At 40.0% G+C, this 23,808-nt stretch overlaps 1 protein-coding gene and 1 long non-coding RNA gene across 16 annotated transcripts in view; both read right to left on the minus strand.

Moving 5' to 3' along the window:
• The window catches only part of LOC309633114, a 44,610-nt gene extending 27,532 nt beyond the window's left edge, over nucleotides 1-17,078 (minus strand). For 2 of the 4 annotated variants that reach the window (XR_014247305.1, XR_014247306.1), the window contains exons 1-4: nucleotides 13,449-17,072; nucleotides 10,318-10,681; nucleotides 10,177-10,210; nucleotides 9,524-9,659 (exon numbers count right to left, since the gene is read on the minus strand). This is a non-coding gene — a long non-coding RNA (uncharacterized lncRNA). Of the gene's footprint in view, nucleotides 1-9,523; nucleotides 9,660-10,176; nucleotides 10,211-10,317; nucleotides 10,682-13,448 lie in introns of all 4 variants that reach the window. The other 2 variants (XR_014247303.1, XR_014247304.1) reach the window with 2 other exon arrangements.
• An 814-nt stretch (nucleotides 17,079-17,892) lies between these two features.
• The window catches only part of TRPM6 (transient receptor potential cation channel subfamily M member 6), a 217,030-nt gene continuing 211,114 nt past the window's right edge, over nucleotides 17,893-23,808 (minus strand). For 11 of the 12 annotated variants that reach the window (XM_082401319.1, XM_082401318.1, XM_082401322.1 and 8 more), the window contains 2 exons: nucleotides 20,949-21,055; nucleotides 17,893-18,392 (listed from right to left, as the gene is read on the minus strand). In XM_082401319.1, coding sequence (XP_082257445.1) covers nucleotides 18,259-18,392; nucleotides 20,949-21,055 — 241 coding nt within the window. In that variant the 3' untranslated portion in view covers nucleotides 17,893-18,258. The remainder of the gene's footprint in view (nucleotides 18,393-20,948; nucleotides 21,056-23,808) is intronic. The other variant, XR_014247276.1, reaches the window with a different exon arrangement.

Consider the following 23,808-nt stretch of genomic DNA (forward strand, 5'->3'; position numbering starts at 1 on the left):
ATAGAAGCGTTCAACAACAGTTCAAGCTGAAGAAAGAATCAGGAAACTCAAAGACAGTACACTGAAATTCATCCACTGAGGAAAAAAAAAAAAAAAGAATGAAAAAGAGTGAAGATAGCTTAAAGGATTTATGGGACCATAAATTTGATCAATATACACGTTATAGGAACCCAGAAAGAAAAGAGAGAAAGGAGTAGAAAACTTATTCAGAAAAATAAACAGATATCCAGATCCAGGAATCTCAGAGTTCCAAATAATATGAATACAAAGAGACCCACTCTGAGACACATTATAATTACATTGTTAAAAATTAAAGACAAGGAATCTCAAAAGCAGCAAGAGAAAAGCAACTTGTTATATACAAGGGAACCCCTCATAAGACTATCAGAATATCTTTCAGCAGAAATTTTGCAAGCCAGAAGGGGAGTGGAATGATATATTCAAAGTGCTGAAAGGAAAAACTGCCTACCAAAAAAATTCTAGCCAGCAAAGTTGTCCTACAGAATTGAAGGAGAGATAATGAGTCTTCCAGACAAGTGAAAATGCTGGATAAAAGATGTAAGATGTTTATTCCTAGGTATTTTATTCTTTTTGTTGCAATGGTAAATGGGAGTGTTTCCTTAATTTCTCTTTCAGATTTTTCATCATTAGTGTATACAAATGCAGCATTAGAGATTTCTGTTCATTAATTTTGTATCCTGCTACTTTACCAAATTCATTGATGAGCTCTAGTAGTTTTCTGGTAGAGTATTTAGGATTCTCTATGTATAGTATCATGTCATCTGCTACCTAAGGAGACAAAAGACCTGTATGCAGAAAACTATAAGACACTGATGAAAGAATTAAAGATGATACAAACAGATGGAGAGATATACCATGTTCTTGGATTGGAAGAATCAACATCGTGAAAATGACTATACTACCCAAAGCAATCTACAGATTCAATGCAATCCCGATCCAACTACTGATGGCATTTTTCACAGAAGTAGAACAAAAATTTTCACAATTTGTATGGAAACACAAAAGACCCCAAATAGCGAAAGCAATCTTGAGAAAGAAAAATGGAGCTGGAGGAATCAGGCTCCCTGACTTCAGACTATACTACAAAGCTACAGTAATCAAGACAGTATGGTACTGGTACAAAAACAGAAATATAGATCAATGGAACAGGATAGAAAGCCCAGAGATAAACCCACATACAAATGGTCACCTTATTTTTGATAAAGGAAGCAAGAATATACAATGGAGAAAAGACAGCCTCTTCAATAAGTGGTGCTGGGAAAACTGGACAGCTACATGTAAAAGAATGAAATTAGAACACTCCCTAACACCATACCCAAAAATAAACTCAAAATGGATTAAAGACCTAAATGTAAGGCCAGACACTATCAAACTCTTAGAAGAAAACATAGGCAGAACACTCTATGACATACATCACAGCAAGATCCTTTTTGACCCACCTCTTAGAGAAATGGAAATAAAAACAAAAATAAACAAATGAGACCTAATGAAACTTAAAAGCTTTTGTACAGCAAAGGAAACCATAAACAAGAAGAAAAGACAACCCTCAGAATGGGAGAAAATATTTGCAAATGAAGCAACTGGCAAAGGATTAATCTCCAAAATATATAAACAGCTCATGCAGCTCAATATTAAAAAAACAAACAACCCAATCCAAAAATGCACAGAAGACCTAAATAGACATTTCTCCAAAGAAGATATACAGATAGCCAACAAACACATGAAAGAATGCTCAACATCACTAATCATTAGAGAAATGCAAATCAAAACTACAATGAGGTATCACCTCACACCAGTCAGAATGGCCATCATCAAAAAATCTACAAACAGTAAATGCTGGAGAAGGTGTGGAGAAAAGGGAACCCTCTTGCCCTGTTGGTGGGAATGTAAATTGATACAGCCACTATGGAGAACAGTATGGAGGTTCCTTAAAAAACTAAAAATAGAACTACCATATGACCCTGCAATCCCATTACTGGGCATATACCCTGAGGAAACCATAATTCAAAAAGAATCATGTACCACAATGTTCACTGCAGCTCTATTTACAATAGCCAGGACATGGAAGCAACCTAAGTGTCCATCGACAGATGAATGGATAAAGAAGATATGGCACATATATACAATGGGATATTACTCAGCTACAAAAAGAAACGAAATTGAGTTATTGGTAGTGAGGTGGATGGACCTAGAGTCTGTCATACAGAGTGAAGTAAGTCAGAAAGAGAAAAACAAATAACGTATGCTAACACATATATATGGAATCTAAAAAAAAAAAAAAATGTTTCTGAAGAACCTAGGGGCAGGACAAGAATAAAGACGCACACGTAGAGAATGGACTTGAGGACATGGGGAGGGGGAAGGGTAAGCTGGGACGAAGTGAGAGAGTGGCATGGACATATATACACTACCAAATGTAAAATAGGTAGCTAGTGGGAAGCAGCCGCATAGCACAGGGAGGTCAGCTCAGTGCTTTGTGTCCACCTAGAGGGGTGGGATAGGGAGGGTGGGAGGGAGACGCAAGAGGGAGGGGATATGGGGATATATGTATACGTATAGCTGGTTCACTTTGTTATACAGCAGCAACTAACACAACATTGTAAAGCAATTATACTCCAATAAAGATGTTAAAAAAAAAAGATGTAAGATGAAATACAAGAATATCTAGCTAACAAATTCTGGCTCAAGATAAATAGGACCAAAAGACAGCTATATCGAATGACATAGAAAGAAAATATAAAATTATAGAAATCAGTCAACGTAATAATTTTTTGTGGCAATAAATATAACGAGTTTAAATTCCCACATCAAGAGTCACCACAGACTGAGTTTTTTAAAACACCCCCCCACCACCACCAAAGATGGGCTTAAAAGAGAAGAAGAATGGAAGTAGATATTTAGGGAAAACACAAATAAAAAGAAGTGCAATCCTTATGAGTCAAAACATTCGGTAACGACAAAACGTTAGCAAAATAAAATTAGAGATGAGGCATCTAATTCAGTCTTATTTGGGGAAGCCGGTAAAGTTTCCCAAAGAAAGTCGTGATGTTTATTTTGTTTGCTCACCCACTACCTCAATTCGTTTTCCATCCTTCACTGTGCTCAGTGAGTGCCTCCATTAATTGAAATTTAAATCAATTGCTTTCAAACCCTTTTCAAACTCTCTTCACAGATGCTACTGCTACCAATACACACACACACTCGTGCACGCATGCTCACACAAATAACTGAAAAAAAGTTTCACAAAACGATGCTTATCTTTACCATGTGTGAATCCCTCTGACAGTTTCTAATATAATTTATCCTATTTCTTCTTTTTCCTTTTTTTCTTAAGATATCTAACATTATTAGGCACCAGGGAAATACAAATTAAAACTATGAGATACCACTACATATGCTATTCATGTCTAGTAATAAAAAGAATGAAATCCTTATACACACGATCACATGGATAAATCTCAAACACATGTTAAGCAAAACAAGTCAGACACAAAAGGGTGATTCCACTTATAAAAAATTCAAGAACAGGCAAAAGATAATCTACAGTTATAGAAATCAGCATCTTGGTAAGGGCTGGAGAATGACTGGAAAGAAGCATGAGAAAACTTTCTGGGATGACGGAAATGTTCTCTATCATGATCTAGATGATGTTTGTATGTGTATATGTATTTGTCAAAATTTATCAGTCTGTATGATTAATATTTGTGCATTTGACTATACATAAATTATACATCAATAAAGGAATATTAGCATTTTTTAAGAGGCTAAATAAGATTTAGTCATCAAAGAGAAAGTGGGGTAAAAAGACTCCAAGCACAAGTGGCAGCACAGCAAAGGCAAGATGAAATATAAGGCAAAGAATACCATGACCTACATCTGGAGAGGTAGAGGGCACGTGTACGCCACATTTGGAAGTTTGGACATTATTATATGTGCCATGGAAACCCTCCTGTGGAAGAATGACGTTAATAACATTGTCAGATTTGCATACATGACGTCAATCTTCTATCAATGTGGAAGATGTAGACAGGCATCAGGGAGGCCATCTGGGTGTCTTAAATATGTGTTTGTTGGAGGAGGTAAGGAGGGTGGGTTTTGGCAAAGACTATAGCTATTTTACTGTAGCTGAAGCATGGGATACTTAGTGAGGAGGTAGAGGTGTCTAGCTTAAAGAAGACGGGTCACAATTGTAGAGGCCTTATATGCCACAGGAAGGAGTTTGACATTATTCCAGTTGAAGGAATGAGAGGAAACACGAAAATGAACAGTTACAGAGCACACACTGTGTGCCAGACTGTTGCTAGTTACTTAGTGTGAATTCTCTTCATCTTCATGAGAGCCCCAGGATGTAGATATCATTAGCCCACTTTACAGATGAAGAAACCAAGAGACTCAGAAAGAAAGAGTGAATTTTCTAAGGCCACACAGCTAGTAACCATCACAACTATAATACAAACCCAGGACTATCTAGATTTAAATATATGCTCTTTCCAAAATACCTCACTGTCACCATATTTTTGAAAAACATAAAAGCATATGACAATTCTAAAATGTAGATTTTCATCCAAATTGCATGCAGTAGTCAGGAGGACCAATATGAAGGTTATTTCAATGATCCAGGCGAGCAACAATGGTACTAAAGATGATGAGATGTGATCCTGTTCTGAATATATTTTGTAGGTAGAGCTGAGAGGATTTGTGAATAAATTGGATATGGAGTGAAAGAAACAAGAACAATCAAGGATGGCTCCAAAATTGGGGGCCTTAGCAACCAAAAGTTTGCACTGCATTAACTGAGATGGGAGAGATTGTGGGAGAAGTAGATTTGGGGGGACATTAGGTGCTCAGGTATTAAATCAACTGAGATGTCTGCTAGACTTTCAAGTCTACCGGCCAATGCCAAGCAAGCATGTGGACATAAGGAACTGATATTCCAGGGAGTTTTTGTTTAAATGTGTGTGTGTGTGTGTGTGTGTGTGTGTGTGTTTTCCTTTTATATAAATGGGATCACACTTCACATACTGTCTTAACAACACAGATTTGCTTATAGATACAAAATGAATGAATGAAGCAATCAATCAGTGTACACTTACAAAGAGAGATGTCTGGATAAAGTTTTAATAATAGGGATCTCTAAGTGGTAAGATAGTGTGTGGCATGCATTTTGGGTTCTTCACTGCATTTTTTGAATATTTTTACAGTGAGCATTGGATTGTCCTTCCAAATACAGTAACACGATTTTCAAAGGATGTTAGAGGAAATTTATTTTACGTATAATAAATCCCAAAAGTGAATATGTCCTCTAACACAGAAAGTATACAATAACTACACCTTAGCACTTGTCTTCTGTTTCACACAAAGAGCTAAAATGAGTATGTACTGACATGAGTTTTAAACATTATGAATAACTCAATTTCACATCATTTTGACTGGACCAGATGCCCTTTTGTATACTGATGATACTAGTTGAGCTCGAGCCTGTCTGTGGAGTAGGAGTATATGTGTATTTTATATGTAAGCTTATACAAATACGTGTGTCTGCAATCTGTATTAGGACTTGGCAGGTGCCTTCCGCACCAGTGCTATAAGACTCCTTGCAAAAGAACCCTGCCTTTTAATGAGTTTACCATTTAAAAAAAAAATGGGACACTGCCTGGTCCCACAGTGTTAAATGAAAATGACATTCAGAGTTGAGTTAATCTGATTGCATAGGATCTATTTTCCCCCTTGCTGCAAATCAGAGCAGTTTTCAGCTAACAAGAATGGGTGCCCTACTTGAATGGGCAGGGGTACTTCTGCTAGTCAGAGCGGCATTTAGCATGGCATTGCCATCATTACATCCCCAGGTTCGAGGCAATGAAACTCCAGGAGCGGCAAAGTCAAATCAGTTCAATTGTCTGATTGTTCATACTCATAAAGTGGGGAAGCTGGCAGGGGTCCGGCATAAAACTTGGAGTTCTGCACTGGAGCTCCTTTAAGGTAATTCATTGCCCTCTGCAGTAGCTTAAATCAGAAGGGCCAGCACAGTCACAGTAAATGCAGTTCCCCACACTGCTTGAGAGCAATATCGCAGATAGCCGGCTGCTATGCCAGATGTCAAAGGTGCACTAAAAGCACTTGTTTTTGATCTACCCCATTCCCGAGAAGTACAATGGATGGGCCTTTAGGCACTGCCATAAAAAAAGATTGTGATTAATGAAGCAGCACAACTTAATAAACCAAGTTGACTCCCGCTTCCTTCTCCTAGGCATTTTCACTGTCCACAAAGCAGTTCTTTTACTTAGCAGCAGGGACATGTAAAATGTTAATCATCAATCTGTGGGCCATTAAAGAAGTTGCTTTCCCTTTCTCAACTTGAAAACCAAGGGGGAAAGATAATAGGTTTGGTTAACAGAGCCATTCACATAATGGAGATGTGCGGAGGAAAGCTTTGATAAGAGTCAGCGCGGGAGCCTTGAGCACTAATCCATCCTGCTCTCTGGGACCAGGAGTTCAGAGCCTAGCTGAGGCTGGGAGGCTCAGGATGGAGACTGGGGGGAATGTCTTGATCTGGCTGGACCAACAGGAGGTTACTGCACCTGAGTGAGGCCCAAAATAAGATGAGAAGGCATGGAAGCTTTCTGTGCCAGAAGAGCTGGACAAGGGCTGTAGGTATTGCCTGACCTTATCTGGCCTTTTTCCTCACAGAACAGAGGACCACAGCAGCCTTCCCAGGTAGGCAATGGCTGCGTTCCCTCCACCAGGTAAACTCTGGGTCATCCTCCGTGACCAATAGAACCGTCCCTTGCCCAGAGAGCAACAGAGTTTTCAGCTAATTCACCAAAACCCAATGAAATACTTTCTTTGCTGGAGTCAAAGGTATATCTGTCAGAGATACACAACTTAAAATTTTACCCATGATTTAGGAATTGCTTTGGCAGGGGCAGGAGTCAGAGACACAGGGATCGGGCACATGGTCCACAAATGTTTGATACAGTCAATCAGTTAATTTTGGCAGGAAAAAGAAAAACTACTGGAAGGCGGTATCAGGACATTTTGAAATGTTCACGGTTAGGAAAGGTGATGCTAAAATTAAGAACAGTTCGCTGCATCTCTTTTCACTCCTTTAGGGAAACTCTTGGTCTTGTCTTGCCTTGGTAAAGAAAGCTTAGACTGCAAGCCTGAGGAGATGCCTCCTGCTCCTAGAGACAGTGTGTGCCTGATGACCCCAATGAGAGGAGGGCCGAGAACCCATGGCATTTTGAGAAACTCTATCTGGTCAGCAAAGTGCTATTTCCCTGCTAGAACCTTTACCTTTCAGATTGAGAAAACTTCCATCAGCCATATCACAGATAATAATGATATTATTGGTGATATGAAGTGAATTTGGAAGGTATGAGCAATTAGAGCCCTTCCCAAAAGACCCTTAGAGCCAATTCTACTGATTGTAATCACTCACTGAACTCTTAAGTTCCTGTGGGCAGGGTCTACATCATAGTCAGTGTTTTAAGGCCAAGCAGGTTATACTCAGTGGACGATTAATAAATGTCTGCTGAATTAATTAATTAACCCAGAATTCATTACGTTTAAAGCATTTCCTAACTTCCCTAGCCTGCATAATAAAACTCATTTGCTAAAATTACATGAAAGGCTTTTATCAAATTTACCCATTTTTCTCAGCTTTATTTCATGCTACCTCCTACTTTATCCCAATATGTGCCCTAGAAACTAGCTATACAACTATTCACCATTCCCCAAACATCTCTCCCAGCTGCTGTTCCCTCCACCAGGTAAACTCTGTGTCATTCTCTGTGAAGCCTTCCCTTCCCTCTTGAGAAAGGGAGTCCCTCTTTCACTGGAATTCAAAAGCATTTTGCAAATGCCTCAAGTTTAGCTTCTGGTGCAGTGAGGTTGTTTTACATGTCTGCCTTCTCACGGACCTGTGAGTACTCACCTTCCTAATCATGGCAAACACTAGGCACTTAGTGAGTCTTAGTTAAGTCAATAAATCAATGACTGAACCAGTCAAGTAATGGAGCAGGCACTGGGGATTTACCCCAAAATCACATGTTCTGTCTAGTGCACCTATGCTCTGTCAGCCATGGCTCTAGGGGCCTGAGAAATGAAAAGATCATAAATGTTCACAATAGTACTCTAAAAATGTCCTCAATTTTAAAATTTGATAAAGTGAAATATTTCATGAAAATGTTTCAATTTCCCACCCACTGCCCTTCAAGAAATGGTCCAAGATGACCCTTAAAAAGCATTTTCAAGCTTATGACTCCAAGCTTTAAAGTCAGAGCACTGCTTAAGGTTTTCTAGTTTGTGGGAAAAGTATATGATAATTAACTCTCTTCATAAAATTTAGTTAAATTCCCATCTCTTATGTATATCCAAGTTTTCCACCTCCATCTTAGCTCTTGCCACAATGAAAATTTACCGTGATCATGGCCATTCAGTGTAGGAAATTAATTAACATTCTCCACAGGACCCTCATTTGTATAGTATATTAATAGGCTCCTTATGTAAATTTCTACTCTTACCTCACTGCTTATATGCCTGCTAGCTGGTTGTATGCAATTTAGAAATGAGGGCAAGAAATTTTTGATTTCACGTGATGCCGCTTAGAGGGATGGTGAGAAGGGAAATGGATGGAGGTCAAGCAGTGAGAGGAAAGTCACAATGGACATATTTTATAGCTGTCACTAAACTAACAGTACAATAAAGCCAACTCTCATTCCAAGTAGATTTTACTTTTTGTGTCCAATAGATTTTGCCATTATAAGTAAATTATGGGAAAACAAAAGGGAATATATCTGATGATATTGTGAAGATGCCTGGTGCAAGAAGATATGGAGTGTTAGTCAAAAGTGTTCCATGTCGGGGCTTCCCTGGTGGCGCGGTGGTTGAGAGTCTGCCTGCCGATGCAGGGGACACGGGTTCGAGTCCTGGTCTGGGAGGATCCCACATGCCGCGGAGCAACTAGGCCCGTGAGCCACAATTACTGAGCCTGCGCGTCTGGAGCCTGTGCTCCGCAACAAGAGAGGCCGCGATAATGAGAGGCCCGCGCACCGCGATGAGGAGTGGCCCCCACTTGCCGCAGCTAGAGAAAGCTCTCGCACAGAAACGAAGACCCAACACAGCCATAAATAAATAAATAAATAAATTAATTAATTAATTAATTAAAAAAAAAAAAAAGTGTTCCATGTCCTAAATAAGGAGAACTTCGTATTAAACATTTCTGTAGAAAGAAAAAAACCCACTCTCCAAAGCCCTACCAAAGAACACTCCACCTTCCAGAGCCACACTCAATCAAGTGAAAAATTGGACCAGAATAAATAATCCTTAATTTGACACATTTTGTTAGCTGTCCATCAAACCCCTTTCTCTCTTTTTCTTGGACGCACTGCTACACTGCAGTTCCTAGCCTCTTTTGCAGGTAGGCAGGACTGTGTGATTGAGTTCTAGCTGATGGGATGTGAACAAAAGGATGTGTGCCACTTCTAGGGCTGACCCATATTACCTTCCATGTGTTCTCTTCCCTTTCATGTCATTTTCCTCTTGGTGCCCGTCTGTTAAAGATGATAGAACCACTTGTCAGCCTGGGTCCCAGAAAGACTGTGTGGAGCAGAGAACTCAACCACTCGCCACAGCCTGTCCTGGAATGTTAAGTGAGAAATAAATGTCTATTGTGTCAAGTCATCACATTTTTGTTCCTATTTACTGTTGTTGCCCAGTCTCCCCTAATACAGAACCATTTCAATGCTAGCATTCTAGGATCAATGTCATGAACTATTAGCCTTTTGTTTGAAAAGAGAAGCAGATGGGGGAGGTTATGCATGTGCGGGGGCAGATGGTATAAGGGCAATCTCTGTACCTTTTGTTCAGTTTTGCTGTGAACCTAAAATTGGTCATTTAAAAAAGTCTATTTTTTAAAAAGAGAGAAGCATCTCCAGCTCCACCAATCCTGGGTGGGAAACTGTTTTGGTGATGAAATAAGAATATCTTAAATAATAATGATTAACAACTTCCCAGCATGACTACTGTGTGCCAGACACTGTACTAAGTGTTCCGTGTACATTATCTCTAATTCTCAGACTACTCCTGCTTGGTAGACATTAGGTTACAGAGATGAATTTGCTCTACAACATTTAGGTACAAGAAATGGCACATTACCTTATTTTCCTAAATCTAGAGAGAAGTCCGCTCTCTGCAAAAGGATAAAAGAGTTAGTCTCAGTCATATTTCGGGATTCCAAAATGTGCAAGAACAAAAGCAGTTCACTGGGTGCTTGAAAAACAGAGAAGGGCTTCTAACCTTGGCCATCAGGCCCACAGGCCCATGGGATCCATTCACAGGCAGGTGGCTCCATTTGACCCATGACTAGCATGGACATGTATTGTTCTCTGTGACTTCGCAGGCCATAGCTCTTAGTCAGTCCTCATATCCATGAACTGGCCCTTCACAAGCCCTACGCCTCTTACGCAAAACACCATCATCTTCCCTGACTCCAGGAGCGAGTCTCTCTCCTCTTCTCAGGGTAGGCTTCCTCTGCCTCATCAGCTCCAAGTTCCAGCCCCCATCAATTTTCCAGATGTCTTGGTGAGAGGCTGTCATATTGGGACCTGCAACTTATGCAGTAAGCCATTACGGTCCTGAGGCAAGGGCATCCACCTACCTTCTTGGGATGGAGAATAGCAAGAAGAAAGATAAGTCGGTATATTAACAGATCATCGTACCATATTCATATGATAAGCTGGGTTCAGAGAGGTTAATCAAGTTGCCCAAGGTAACAAATTATTCAGTGGCAGAGTTTCAGTTCAAACCTAAGTCCACCTGGTTTCAGGGTTTAGAGAATTTTCTACTATTCCATGAAGCCCCTTCTGGGACAATTCAAGGCATGCCACAGGCCTAAGTGGCCTTTTATGACAATAGGAAATAATCACAAACCATCCTAAATAAAATGAAATATCTGAAAGACTCATTGAAATCCAAGTCTTACAGAGTCTTTTCACTGAAATCTCAACAGTCGCCCAAGCCTGGTATTCAAATAGCTACTTTCTGCTTATACAAACATACACATTATATACACACATACATACAAATAAGCAAAGTGAAATATTAAAATCATTAGTCATTAGTTTGCAATATCATTTTGCAACTAGAATTCTAAAATCAGATATCTAATGAATTATCCTTTGAAAAGCATAGACAAGTAAATCTTATTTGACCCATCTGATGACAGCCTTATAAAGATTTCCTAGTTAAAAACTTATTCACACACAGAAACATCTGAATATTTTTTAAGAAAACAGAGAAGAAGTTTAATACAACAAGAGAACATTATTTGCCTTAACTCAAATCCAGTCATTATTAAGAAAAATGGTGATGACTTAGAAGGCCTGAGTTCTAGTCCCTCCTCGGACAATATAGTTATATTAACTTTGAGTGAAACACAATCTCTTTAAATCTCATTATTTTCATCTATTCTTTTAGTTCTCTCTCTCTTTTTTTTTCTAATTCTACCTTTCTGGAAAAATAGGTACCTCACTTAGGTAAAATTAATGACGTTTCTTGGTTCATATTTGCAGCTAGTGTAGTATAAAAAGATGTAACAGAAATAGGAAGTCAGAGAAAGGAAAATGAAGAGAGAAGAAGAAAGGAAGCAAGGAAGCATGGAAGGAAGCAAGGAAGAGAGGGAGGGAGGGAAGATGGTGAGAAAAACAATTCTCATCATCATCCATATTTCTCAAGGCTGGTCACTTTCAGTTCTTTGGAATCAGTCTGGAATATTGCAGACTTTGGGTATTCCACTCCCACTGGAAGGCCCATACCTCTGGAGAAGATGGGATGAAACAGGATGTCTTAGCCTGACACCATTAAATATGTGATTTATCTAACTCTGTTCTGATTCCACGCACTTCATGCAACCCTTTGATTATAATCCAGCTTTCAAGGCCTCCAGGAACACAGTGTGATGGTCAGACTGATAAACGTTTTGTAGTTTGCACAGATTCTATTTTTCACTATAAATTGATAAACTGGAATGTCACTAGATGCTATCAAATAGTTAGCTGTTGTATTGACCAAGAAATATCTAATTTTTTAGGAAGACATAAAAAGAGGACAGAAATGCAAGTGGAAACAGAAAAATTCATTGGCAGACACAGTGCCAGACTCAAAAGAACCCACTCATCATCTTGCACTTACCTTCTGATGATGTCAAGAGGGAGTGGCTCTACCATGGACTCACACTCTATAAATGGCTACTTACTGTGCAGCAAAGATTTCCTTGACAATGACATGTACAGAGAGGACACAAGGTAACATTCCACAAACGCCAGTTTGGATTTTCTCATCCACTGGCCTAAGTTAGGTCTGACTTCCAAATCTGTGTTTCAAACCATCAGAGGGATTCACGCTCTAGTAATTCTAAGTGTGCTGGTTAGTATTGCCTAGCCATCTATGTCATTGATTTGATTGAGCTTTAAATCCTGGCTCCTCCTTGGGTAGCTGGCTTAATTAAGTTGCCTAACGTATAAGCAGCCTTTTCAAATCTTTGTAATGGGCATTTAGCACAATGCCTAAAACATAATGAGCGCTCAACACACATTGCCTATAATAATAATAATATTAAAAAGTTATCATTATAATCATTATCATTGCTGGGCAATGACAAATCAGTATACTGTAAACTCCTTATTTGTTTTGGAGAGCCTTGAAGACAGAAATGGATCTTATCTCATAGGTCTAACCTTAGGGTCAGGACATAACACATGGTAAAGCTCAATGAGTATTTCTTAAATAGGATATATACGGAAGTTGTACAAAACTAAGGACTACACTGTACGTCATCACCATATCTCTCTTCCAATCCCCAGAAAGCCCTTTAGCAGTAGGCAAACATCCCATGTCATGAAGCCCAGCCCATGTTTGTTTTCCTCTGTAACACTCAGGTGATCTCCAGAACACATCACTCTCTACTCTCTCAGTAAAATAATTCACCAGTCCTGCCACCATCCGTGATATTCTCTATCCTCTCCCACAGCAGATACATGCAACCAACGGTCATTCCTCCTCCTCCTCTCCGTTGTTGTTGCCAGCATCTCTGCTCCCCAAGTCCCTTTCTACAAAATTCCAGGGGCAAGTAGGGAATTCCATGGCAACACACTGTAACAGTGTTCTGGGACTGCCATAACAAAGCAGCACAGACTGGGTGACTTAAACAAGAGAAATTTCTTTCCTCCAGTTCTGGAAGCTGTGAGTCCAAGATGTCAGTGTGTCTGGTTTCTTCCGAGGCCTCTCTCCTTGGCTTGGAGATGGCTGCATTCTCTCGGTCTTCACATGATCATCACTTTCAGTGTGTCTGTGTCATAATCTCTTCTTCTTAGGATATCAGTAATATTGAATCAGGGCCCACCCTAATGACCTGATTTAAACTTAATTACCTCTGTAAATACCTTATTTCCAAATACAATCATATTCCGAGGTACTGGGAGTTAGGATTTCAACACAATTCAGCCCATAACACACACCAAGGATTTCTTTTGGTTACCAAAGCATCCTGAGGTTCTGTGACTTCTTACTGGTAACCAATATGATATACAGAAAAAGATTCATTAGAAGCCAAAGTGCAATCACATGACACCCATGATGATTCCCCCAAATCCCTCCAGTGAAAGGCAATTATTATGTCCACATTTGGACAGTCATTAGCCAAAGGGTTTCTACCCTAACAATTGTAAGGACTTTCTGACTAATATAGCAGGTGGAATTTCTAAAGGTTCAAAATGAAAACAAAAAATAAACAAACGAAAACCACTAGGGGAAGATGAGAATTCTAAAGGAAGTTAGTTACTAAAAGACACTGGCAAGCCATAGGCAGAATTTTCTTATTATTAAACAGCCCTACACTGACAAAATCTAAATCAGCATTAATTAAGTTTTTTGTAAAACATCAACCTTTACAAATATCAAGATTCTAAACCTGCTCTTTTTTCATTCCTAAAAAGATCACCAATGATGGTGTCAGATTTGGGCTTTACCTATCCTGGAAGGCTTTCTTCGGGCAGAAGGTGGCAAAAGACATTAGCTGTGTAAACCTAAATCCATCAATAGACAAAATAAGTAGGAGACACTGTAAAATGGTGAACATCCTGATTTTGAACTACTTTAATTAAGTTTCAAAACAAAAAGGGGGCAATGAGCTTTTTCCCCTTGGAAAGAGAGAAACAGCAGAAACCACTTTTGTGTTTATACTGAAACAAGTCCACTGAGCATCCTCTGTAAGCATGAAATAATGGTCACATAATATGAAAAATGAAAACCCCTTATTACTTATTGAACTGGATCCCATGCTCACAAGAAGCCTTTTAAATGAGATTCTCAATGGACCTTATAAATGCTCTCTCATTATTGTTTGCCTTTGTTTGAAAAGGTAAGGCAAGTTACCTCATTTCATTGCAGAGTTAGGGTTTAAGACAAAGGTTAAAAGAATTATATAAAGTTAAACCAAATCGGCCAATGATAGAGACCAAGCGTTGTTATCTCTTGAGGACTGAAAGTTTCTTTTTGAAAAATTAAGCAACTTAACTAATTATTTTTAGGAGAGCATTTCCTTATCTGTATATCAAGGTCCAGGAAGAAAAATCACAAAATAATAACTATGCTAAATAAAAAAATCAGTGTGGTTTCCAGAACCCTTTCTATTCTGTGTACCCATCCATGTGGCTGGAGATCTGAAATGCTATTTAAGTCTCATTTTCCTTCAGAAGCTAACCTCTGTGGAATAAAATGCTGCTAAGGGAGAAAAAAATCTTTTCTGTCATTTGACTTTAACTTATGATAAATTAGCTTCAACTAGTTTCTTAGAAAATTGCCCAAGAAATGACTACAGAAAATTAAATACCAAGACTTCAAAGAGGCAAACACACAGCCTTCAAATTCCGACCTCAGAGAATAATCCTCCCTTTCTCATGCTTTGGAGAGATGTGAGTAAAGAAATCGTACTAGGGCATGGTAATGAACCATCTTTCAAATGACTTTTCTATCAATCTCCTTTTCAAAGGGTAATAAAGTGATGATTATTTCTAGGCAGTTTCTGGGAAGTTATCATCTCATTTCAATAGTCACCAGTAAGAAGGACGGTACTCTGGTATTATCGCCACAGCGATAAGGGCAAGAACTGGTTGAGAATTCAACAGACAAGGTGTAGGTTGTTAAAAGCTATTTCCTGGAAAATTAAAACAGAGAGAGATCAAAAGAATTGTGTTGGGTCTTAAGGAATTGGTAATCATTCCCTTCTAGATTAAAAATGCAAATCTGATTTATTAACTAGTGAATGAAATCCATTATCATGTGAGGGTTTTATTATTTCTTTCAACAAATAATGTTGAAAGCTCATTATGTGCCACACTTCGTGCTAGATGGCGGTGACTGATGGAGAAAGGTAACAAGCCATGGCAGGAGCATCTGTGTCATGACTTCTAGAACCTGAGTGATCCATCTGAACTAAAACAGTAACAACAACAATTTTTTTTTTTTCAGTTTTTGATTAAATGGTTGGTAGGGAAGTTTTAGTCACCCAGTACTTGTTTTGCAAAGCTACAGAAAATAACAGGGTGAGAAACACCCAAAACTATATCTGATCTCACTCCCCAGAGTTGTTAGAAGCTTTAAGATGTCATGGGGCAGAAGTCACTCCAGGAATGTACAGCCCCATGGAGGGGAATACCCGTGCACAGGATGCCTTCAGGAAGGACTCCCAGGAACCTGGCTGCTTCTCTGGTCCCCAGATTCAGATTTCCACCTGTGAGATTGGCTAAGGGCTCATACAAGGATTATGCAATCCATTTTTCCTCAGTGGTTCCTAAAACCAGCCCCAGCTATGTCTTTTTATTTGCCCTAATTCTCTTATTCCAGTCTGAACCTACTGCCCACTGGCAGATAGGGTATGGAATACATCTCTGGATTCAACATTTGCCCAGAAGTCAAATTTTTTAGCACTCACCAGAAATCCAAACTTGTAACAACAACCAAAAAAGAAAGAAACATGAGATATAACACTTTCTGAGGGCAAAGAAATGTTATGTTCATTGCACCCTCATCACTTTCACACCACAGGGAAGGCACTTAATAAATATCTGTTGAATAAAATTAACCAAATGAATGAATTCATTCATTTGTGGTCATGAATCAAAGTCATGATTGTCACACTGGTATTTGCATGCAAGCTATCCCACAGTGACCTTTGCCCAACAGCTGGTTCATCTTTTTAAAATGTTATTCTGGTGATTTTTCTTAAAAAGAGAGTGAGAAAATCATAACACAGAAAATTAAAATCAAAATGTGTTTTTTCAAGTTCCATTCCAGGTAACAAATATTTGACCAATGAATTAATGCTTTTAGTTTGGCTTGGATAGGCAAATTGCCTCCTTCCATAGTTGAACATGGCTCTGAAGTGAGCACAAATAGATCCCTTATTGATTTGCAGAATAGGATAAAGCAGTTAAGCCCTGAAAAAAGCATTAACATTTTATCCTCATTGCCAATCAAGAAATCAACCCAATTTCCCACCTCCCACCACCCCAAAGACCAAAGTAAAAAGGCTGTAATCAGCCCTTGCGCATCTCACAAGAGCCAGACGCTATCTTTGGCAAATCAAATCCTTGGCTTTCTGTCCCCCTATCCCTGGGCAACATTGCCCTGAAGTATAACCTGAGAGGGCAGGAGTGTTGATTTAAAAAGCCAGCCAGCTAATGTAAGGGCTAACGATAAAGATAAGTTGAAAATTTCAAATCCAGGAGGTCTGTTGCTGGTAGATTGGAACGCTTTATAATGAGGAAAGGAGATGCAGGAAGAGTGGGGAGAGATTCCCAGCCCTCCAACTCCTCCTTGTGTGAACAGTTTGTGCTTGTTCTGAGGTAGGGTGACCCTGATAAGTGTGAAAGAGGGATGACTGATCCCCCAAATATGCTGTACAGCAGGGGTCCCCAACCCCCGGGGCCACGGACCAGTAGCGGTCTGCGGCCGCACGGGAGGAAGTGAGCAGCGAGAGAGCAAAGCTTCATCTTCCGCTCCCCATCACTGGCATTAGTGCCTGAACCTTCCCCGCCCCCACCATCCCCCACCCCCCGCAACCGGTCCGTAGAAAACCTGTCTTCCATGAAACCGGTCCCTCGTGCCAAAAAGGGTGGGGACTGCTGCTGTACAGTGTGGCTTCCAGGGACCCTTTCTTCAGGCCACTGAAACTGATTACATGTGCTCAGGCCATACTTAAAATATACACTCAAGCACTCGTTAAGCCACCAGAACTCTGTATTTCAACCAGGCAATTACCTGTGAAACATGTTTTCATTCAAAAACCCCATCTTTCCTCATAGGACCTGACATAAAGTAATTTAGCTTGTAATATTATATACCCAGGTTTGAAAAAGGGAGTAATACTTTAGAGGTTGGCTTAGTCAACTCTCTAACCAATAGTGTCCCTGAGCGTAAGGGAAGGGAAAACATTTCTTAATAATTTCTAGTTTTATATATCCTTGTTCCCTTAAAAAAAAAAAGGATGCAAGGGTGTTTGTTTTAGATTTCCCTTTCCTCTCTTCCAGAGAAACCTGAAATGCCCGGTTATCATAGGATTCACTGACAATACTCAAATCCATCTAGATTTCACCAGGATGCTAACTTTTCACTGGTTAGTTTGTACAGGAGCGTGCTCCAGTCTGTGCAAATACACCCTTACTCCATTGTTTTCCTTTCTGTCGCTATTCAAAGCCCTATGCTGCTGGAAAGGAGAGGAGGGAGTCAAGTGACTTTTTTATGTACATATATACATAAATACAATATGTGGGTGAGGTGATGAATAGTAGTGGAGGTTAGAGTCTGCACACATAGTAAGAAAATAAATTAAATTTATCTGCCTGGTTCTTTAGTGCCCAGCATTCTGCACCAAGGAATGAGGTATGAAGGAGCAGCATTCCTGGCTGAGTCATCTGTCTTCTTGTGCAACCTGAGGATGACGAACACACGCAAAGCACCCTGCACACAGGTCAATATCTAGGAGAACCCATTCATCATACACCAGTGAGGTCCTTGGGGAGGGGAGACATGAGGCTCAGAAGGCATGTCCCAGGAGGCCCTCGGGGTAAGGCCATCCTGGCAGAGGCTCTGACATAACCAGTGTTACATCAGTCAATCTATGTTACCATAGAGTTCATAGAAGGGAGGGCAAGGGCTGTCATCTTCTTACTTCTCCCTTTTTTACAGTCGTGTGAGGTCTTCTGGAGAATTACTACCCTCTTCCTCTGCTGGAGTCTCCTCAGCTGGTTCAGTTTTGATTTCAAGTCCAAAGGCGGAATTTATCCTTCCGGGGGAATAGTCATTTCTTTTTAAATCTGCAAGGAAGACAATTAAGACAGTTATAGAGAATCCTTAAGAACATAACATTCACACAGATAGACTGGACTTTGGGACTTTAGGCCAAGTGCTCAAGAGGACTCTGCTCCCTTGGGCCACTGCTATGTGAAACTCAAACCCTCAACCATGTCCAAACTACACCCCACCATGCACATGTGTGACTCTAACTCCCCAAGGCCGTGTTCACTGGGGCAGGGGAGGCAAGCTTTGGTCGCTTGACTCAATACACGGTGCCCTGTAAGACATGACCTGCCCAGAGTTAAGTGAGGCCAAACTGGAAACAGGACATTTTCACTTGTTGAATGATGACAGAGCCAGAGAGTGCAGCCAAAATGGTGGACTCGGGATGTCAGTGGTCAGTTTTCTGCAACAAAGCTGTACCTCAGGTTTGGCTGCACCTATAAAGACTTCATCCAATTATCAGATCTTATGCTTCCTGAAGCCTCCTTCTTTAATTTCACAGAAAAATTATCAAAAGAAATCATTAATAAAGGTAACCCTTGGGGAGAAACTTACGGAGGACAGTGACCTTTAAATGTTTGTAAACCGTTGTATGCTGTGTCGATTAAATTTGCTAACCTTAAACATGCATTCCTTGTATTATTTTTTAATGTTAAATGGGGATTCTCTGGACATAAAACTAATACATATTATAGTTTAATAATAACCAACAGTTATTACATTACTTCAACCCTCACGCCAACTTTATGAGATAGGTGCTATTATCCCCAGCTTACAGATGAGAATGAGGGCCAAGGTCACAAAACTAGTAAAAAGCATTTCTGGGATGTGAGCTCAACCTATGAATCCCATGCTCTTATACTATCCTAAACTGCCTCTCTTAAAAAAAAAAAGAAAAGAAAAGAAAAGAAAAAAAAAGTAAAACATAAACAAAAAGAAAAATCACCCCAATCCTGTTTTCCGAGCTAAACTTTTTAAAATTCAAATTACAAAATGTTCAAGTAAATGAGGATATTTTTTATCTCCATTTAAATGTGTTAACTAAGGTTTTGAAAGGAAGCAAGGATTAGGTCCAGAAATGGAGGAATTATTGAATTACTCAAAAGCCACCATGGTAGGGAAAGAAAGAAAGGAAGAAAGGAAGGGAGGGAGGGAGGAAATCTTAATCATACTGAAGAGCTAACTGGATGGAAGCAGTGAGTTATGCCTCAAGGCCCCCTTTCTCCTGGCTGACCAGACACAGTCCCTGATCAAGAATGAGAAGCTGCCCTGCCCAGGAAACAGTGAATCAGTCCTGGGAAGAGGTCAGCGCCTGAGGATGCTGAGTTCATGGGCTGGACTCCAGCCTGCAATCACGGGATGGAGATATGTGTCAGCTCCTGCCTCCCACAGGGCCCTTACCTGGGGGCCTGGATGTCACTCAGCCCAGCCCGCTCTCCTTCCTGGGCTCCTTCTGACCAGAGGAGGCCAGCGGGCAGCTTGGCCAATGTGCTATGGACTGATCACTTTGCCCAGTTCTTCTGGGTGGTTTGTGAGAAGGAGTCCTGGGCAGCTCCAAGATGACATCGAGACCCCTCCTGTCTGTACTGCTCCAGTCTGATGTTCCCACCGCCACCACCCCTGGCTAATAAGCTATTTCCCACAGGAACTGGAATCTGCTCCCCATCCCAGTCTTTTGCTACCTCGTGCCCACAAGAGCAACTCCTACCTCTAACTCCAACAAGATTAGAAATTGCCTTTCTTTGTTGTAAATTTACACCTACTCCATCCCAGGTTACAATGGATGTTGATCTTTTACTGATTTCCAATTCAGGGTTTGATCATTTATGATAAGGCTGGAAGGGCTACTCAGCTTAAAAGATGTGAAATTCCATTCTAAGGACAAGTGTGGCGCAACCTTAGAAAAATAGTGAGCAAGCTGAGACAGACATAAAGCATCCCTTCTGAGATAAAAGGAGAAAATGCAGCAGAGCTGGGGCTGCCAATTTGGGGGACACAGACCTCCAGCCGCTTACTTTTATGTTAGAAATATTTTTCTGTGCTGACTCTATTAGTTTCAGAGAAAGTGTGCCATATTATCAAATCAGATTTTTAAAATATACCTTGTGATGTATGTTGAAAGTGGCAGGTTTTTTATAGTGAAAAGCACTACTTTAATTGATAGCTGTTGTTTCCCTCCATGCCACACCCTCCCAAGTGTCCAATGAGTAAATAAGAATAGAATAGAAACTCTGTGGGCTCCACTCAAGACCCAAAGGGGAGGGGGCGGGGCGGGGAACAGAGACCTGCCTCGGTCCAATTTTGCCCCAATTAAGTAGGAGGAACTTTTCCCTTGGAGAGACTGTGACAAGTATTGGGCCCAATGTTGTTTTATCACATTTTGGCAGAACCTGAAGTAAATCCCTGTCCTTTTAATCCCTTTAGAGACTTGAAAAATTTGCAGTCAGAAAGTCAGGCCTCGACTGCGAATGAGATAAAAATGTGATTAAGATTTTCTACTCTATCCCAGGTTACAATGGATGTTGTTCAATGAGAGATTTACTTAGAGAAAAATAGAATTGTTTGGGGCATACCCGGGAGTTTGAGCTTCCGGCAGCAGGAGTTGCAACGATGTTTTGCAATGAAGTTTCTAATTGCATCTTCCCCTAAATTGGCTGGTCCAAACACCATTCCTCTTGATCTAGAGGAAATATCAGAATATCAATTAGATCACAGCTCAGAAAAAGGAGCTCAACTAGGATTCTCTGAGATACCGAACAGTATCCCATAGTAACCCAGTAAACTTGAAGGAGCCAACAAAGAACAGAGCACTTTGGGGAAGCAACAATGTTAGGTTTGCAAATTTAAAATTCAAATGCACTTCAATCTTTGTACCCAACTCCAAGACCTACTGTGAAACTCATTTCCACGCTAATCTGATAGAAAAGTGAATTTTCTATGTACCACATTAAAACAAAATACAGTGAGACCCTTTTTAATGCATATGAGGTGAGAGAATGACATTCGTTACCAACTGTTCTACTAGAATACCCGAAAGGTAAGTATAAAGTAAAATAAACTTGCTATTGGAAAACCCCTTCTGAAAAAATTGATATGCATTGTTTCAAACCCAAATACTTTTCTGAAAATAACCAATGTCCTCAAACACAAAAGCCCGACAAAACCCGACACCCAGTATTCATGGCTCTTTTGATAGCTACTTCTACCCTGCAAACTGCTATAGCTGGGCTCTTTGTGAAAAGACAAGACAACTAGGAGATGATGAGTTTGTGGAAGTAAATCAGTATATCTTAGGCACATTTTTAACACTCTATAATTATAATAGATCCTTAGCAGATTCTAGGATCAACGTTCATCCGTTATTTGATCATTCACAACCATTATTCTTCGGCTGACACTCTACACACCAAGGAACAGAGCACACCAGAAACACTTCCAAAGAAACTTTATGAAAGCTAATATTTTATTTTAATGACATGCAGAGTGGGAAACAGCACATTTTAAAATCTGAACTCAATTACCGCTCTTAAATACCATGTCTTAAGAAAAAAGAAAAGCAAACTATCACAAAAGGAAACAATAAATTTCGCTTCTAAGGAATGCGGTTTTTCAAAAGGGATGTGGTGTAAAAATGGACTTTTCCATCTGAGTATTGAAACATTTATCTCAATTTCCACTTCCTTTTGGCAGAATAACAGTAGCTGCTCTGAAGATGTGCCAAGCTCGGAATAAGGGCTGATGTCAGTTTGATCTCAGATTGCCTCTTTGCTCTGAGGCGAGTAGGTGGAGGAAATCTCTTGGGAAGACAACGTGAACAGACACCCAGGATTAACTTTCCTGGTCACTCAATCGCCCTTACAAAATACAGCTCTGGTGGTATTTACCAGGCTGCATAAGCTGCCTCTGTTAACTATTCCTCTTTCAATCCATCTGGTAAGGAACCACTTCTATAAGGTGAAACCAAATATGGCAAAGAAATAGAATCACTCAATATTTAGTACTGGAACTCTATGATGCTGATAAAGTGAAAAATGAAGGCGTTATTTTAGTCATTAAAACTGAAGAATTCCTTTTATAGTCTCTCTGGCATGACCCTGTTGGAATATTTCACTCGTTTGCATTCCACACTGCCATTTCCTTCCCCCCAGTAAAGCATGAAAGTTCCCAGCTTAGAAATGTAACACTGATTCTCAGATAAAAGCTGTAAGCAAAATTGTTTCCCTCTATGAGCTTTGTTAAAGTTAAGACAAAAGAATCAAAATGACTATAATATGTATGTATCAGGCGTTCTACCACTCCCTGTGCAGGGGAGAGTGAAGGAGGGTTGTAGGGACATTCATACGCCATGCCTACAGCCTTGCAGTCTCAGATAACAACGTTTGAAAAAATATACAACTGTTTTCCAGATTTTTCACAGCACAGGAAAGCAGGAGGTAGCTTGGTTCTGCCTTCAAGGAAATGCTAATTAGTGCCATGTACACAGAGATTTACTAAAGAACATCTCACCATCATCATCGTCATCATTATCATTTCATACTTGTCAAATGCCCAAAACCATCAAGGCAGTAAGTGAAAAAAAAGGTGCAGTCCCAAACTACCAATAACACTGAGGCAGCCTCCACTGAAGGCCAGTGACCTGAGGAACCAAGTTAAGTGGCCAGAAAGGATTTGGGGGAGCAGGTCTGATGACTTTGTCTTCATGTGCAAAAGGTTGGGAAAAGTTAAGAGACAAGAGGCATTAGAGACAATATCGGAATTTGCACCCCAAAACAACTTTCCTTTTGGTAGAGGATCATTCCCTTTCATTGACCCCCTTCTCCTCACAGGCTAGTTGCCATCTCCACTGAGCTTCAGTTTTCTCATTTGTGAACTGGGATTGAAGACACTTCCTTCCAAGGTTGTTGTTAAGAATAAAACAACATGTGAAAGCACTTGCTTCTCAAACTTTAATTTACACCAAAACACCTAAAGATCTTATGAAAACTGAGATTCTATTCAGGAAGTCTAGGGAGGGTCTTGAGAGTCTGTGTTTCTAACAATCTCCCAGGTGATGCTGATGCTATTGTCATGGCCTGTGCTTTGTGTAGCAAAAGTTTAACAAATAGATGGCATCCCAAAATGTGAGCCTCATTGAACTGATTAGATGTAATTCACCACATTGTGAGAAAATAATACTTATATCTTCACCATGAAGACCAACTGCACCCAAAATTAGGTGACTCCACAAAACCAGGCAGGCTACAGTGATACCAATCTATCAGCTTCCAAAGTTTATGACATCCTCAAGTCATAAAAAATAAAGTTTGACATAAGACAGAGGCTCCCAACCCTGACTGCCCATTAGAATCACATGGGGAACTTCTGAAAAATACAGACATCAGGGTCCTATACTCTGAGATTCTGACTTGATGCTAATTCTGAGCAGCATTTTTT

This window comes from Balaenoptera borealis (assembly GCF_965194805.1).
Source record: "Balaenoptera borealis genome assembly, chromosome: 8".
Lineage (NCBI taxonomy): Eukaryota > Metazoa > Chordata > Mammalia > Artiodactyla > Balaenopteridae > Balaenoptera > Balaenoptera borealis.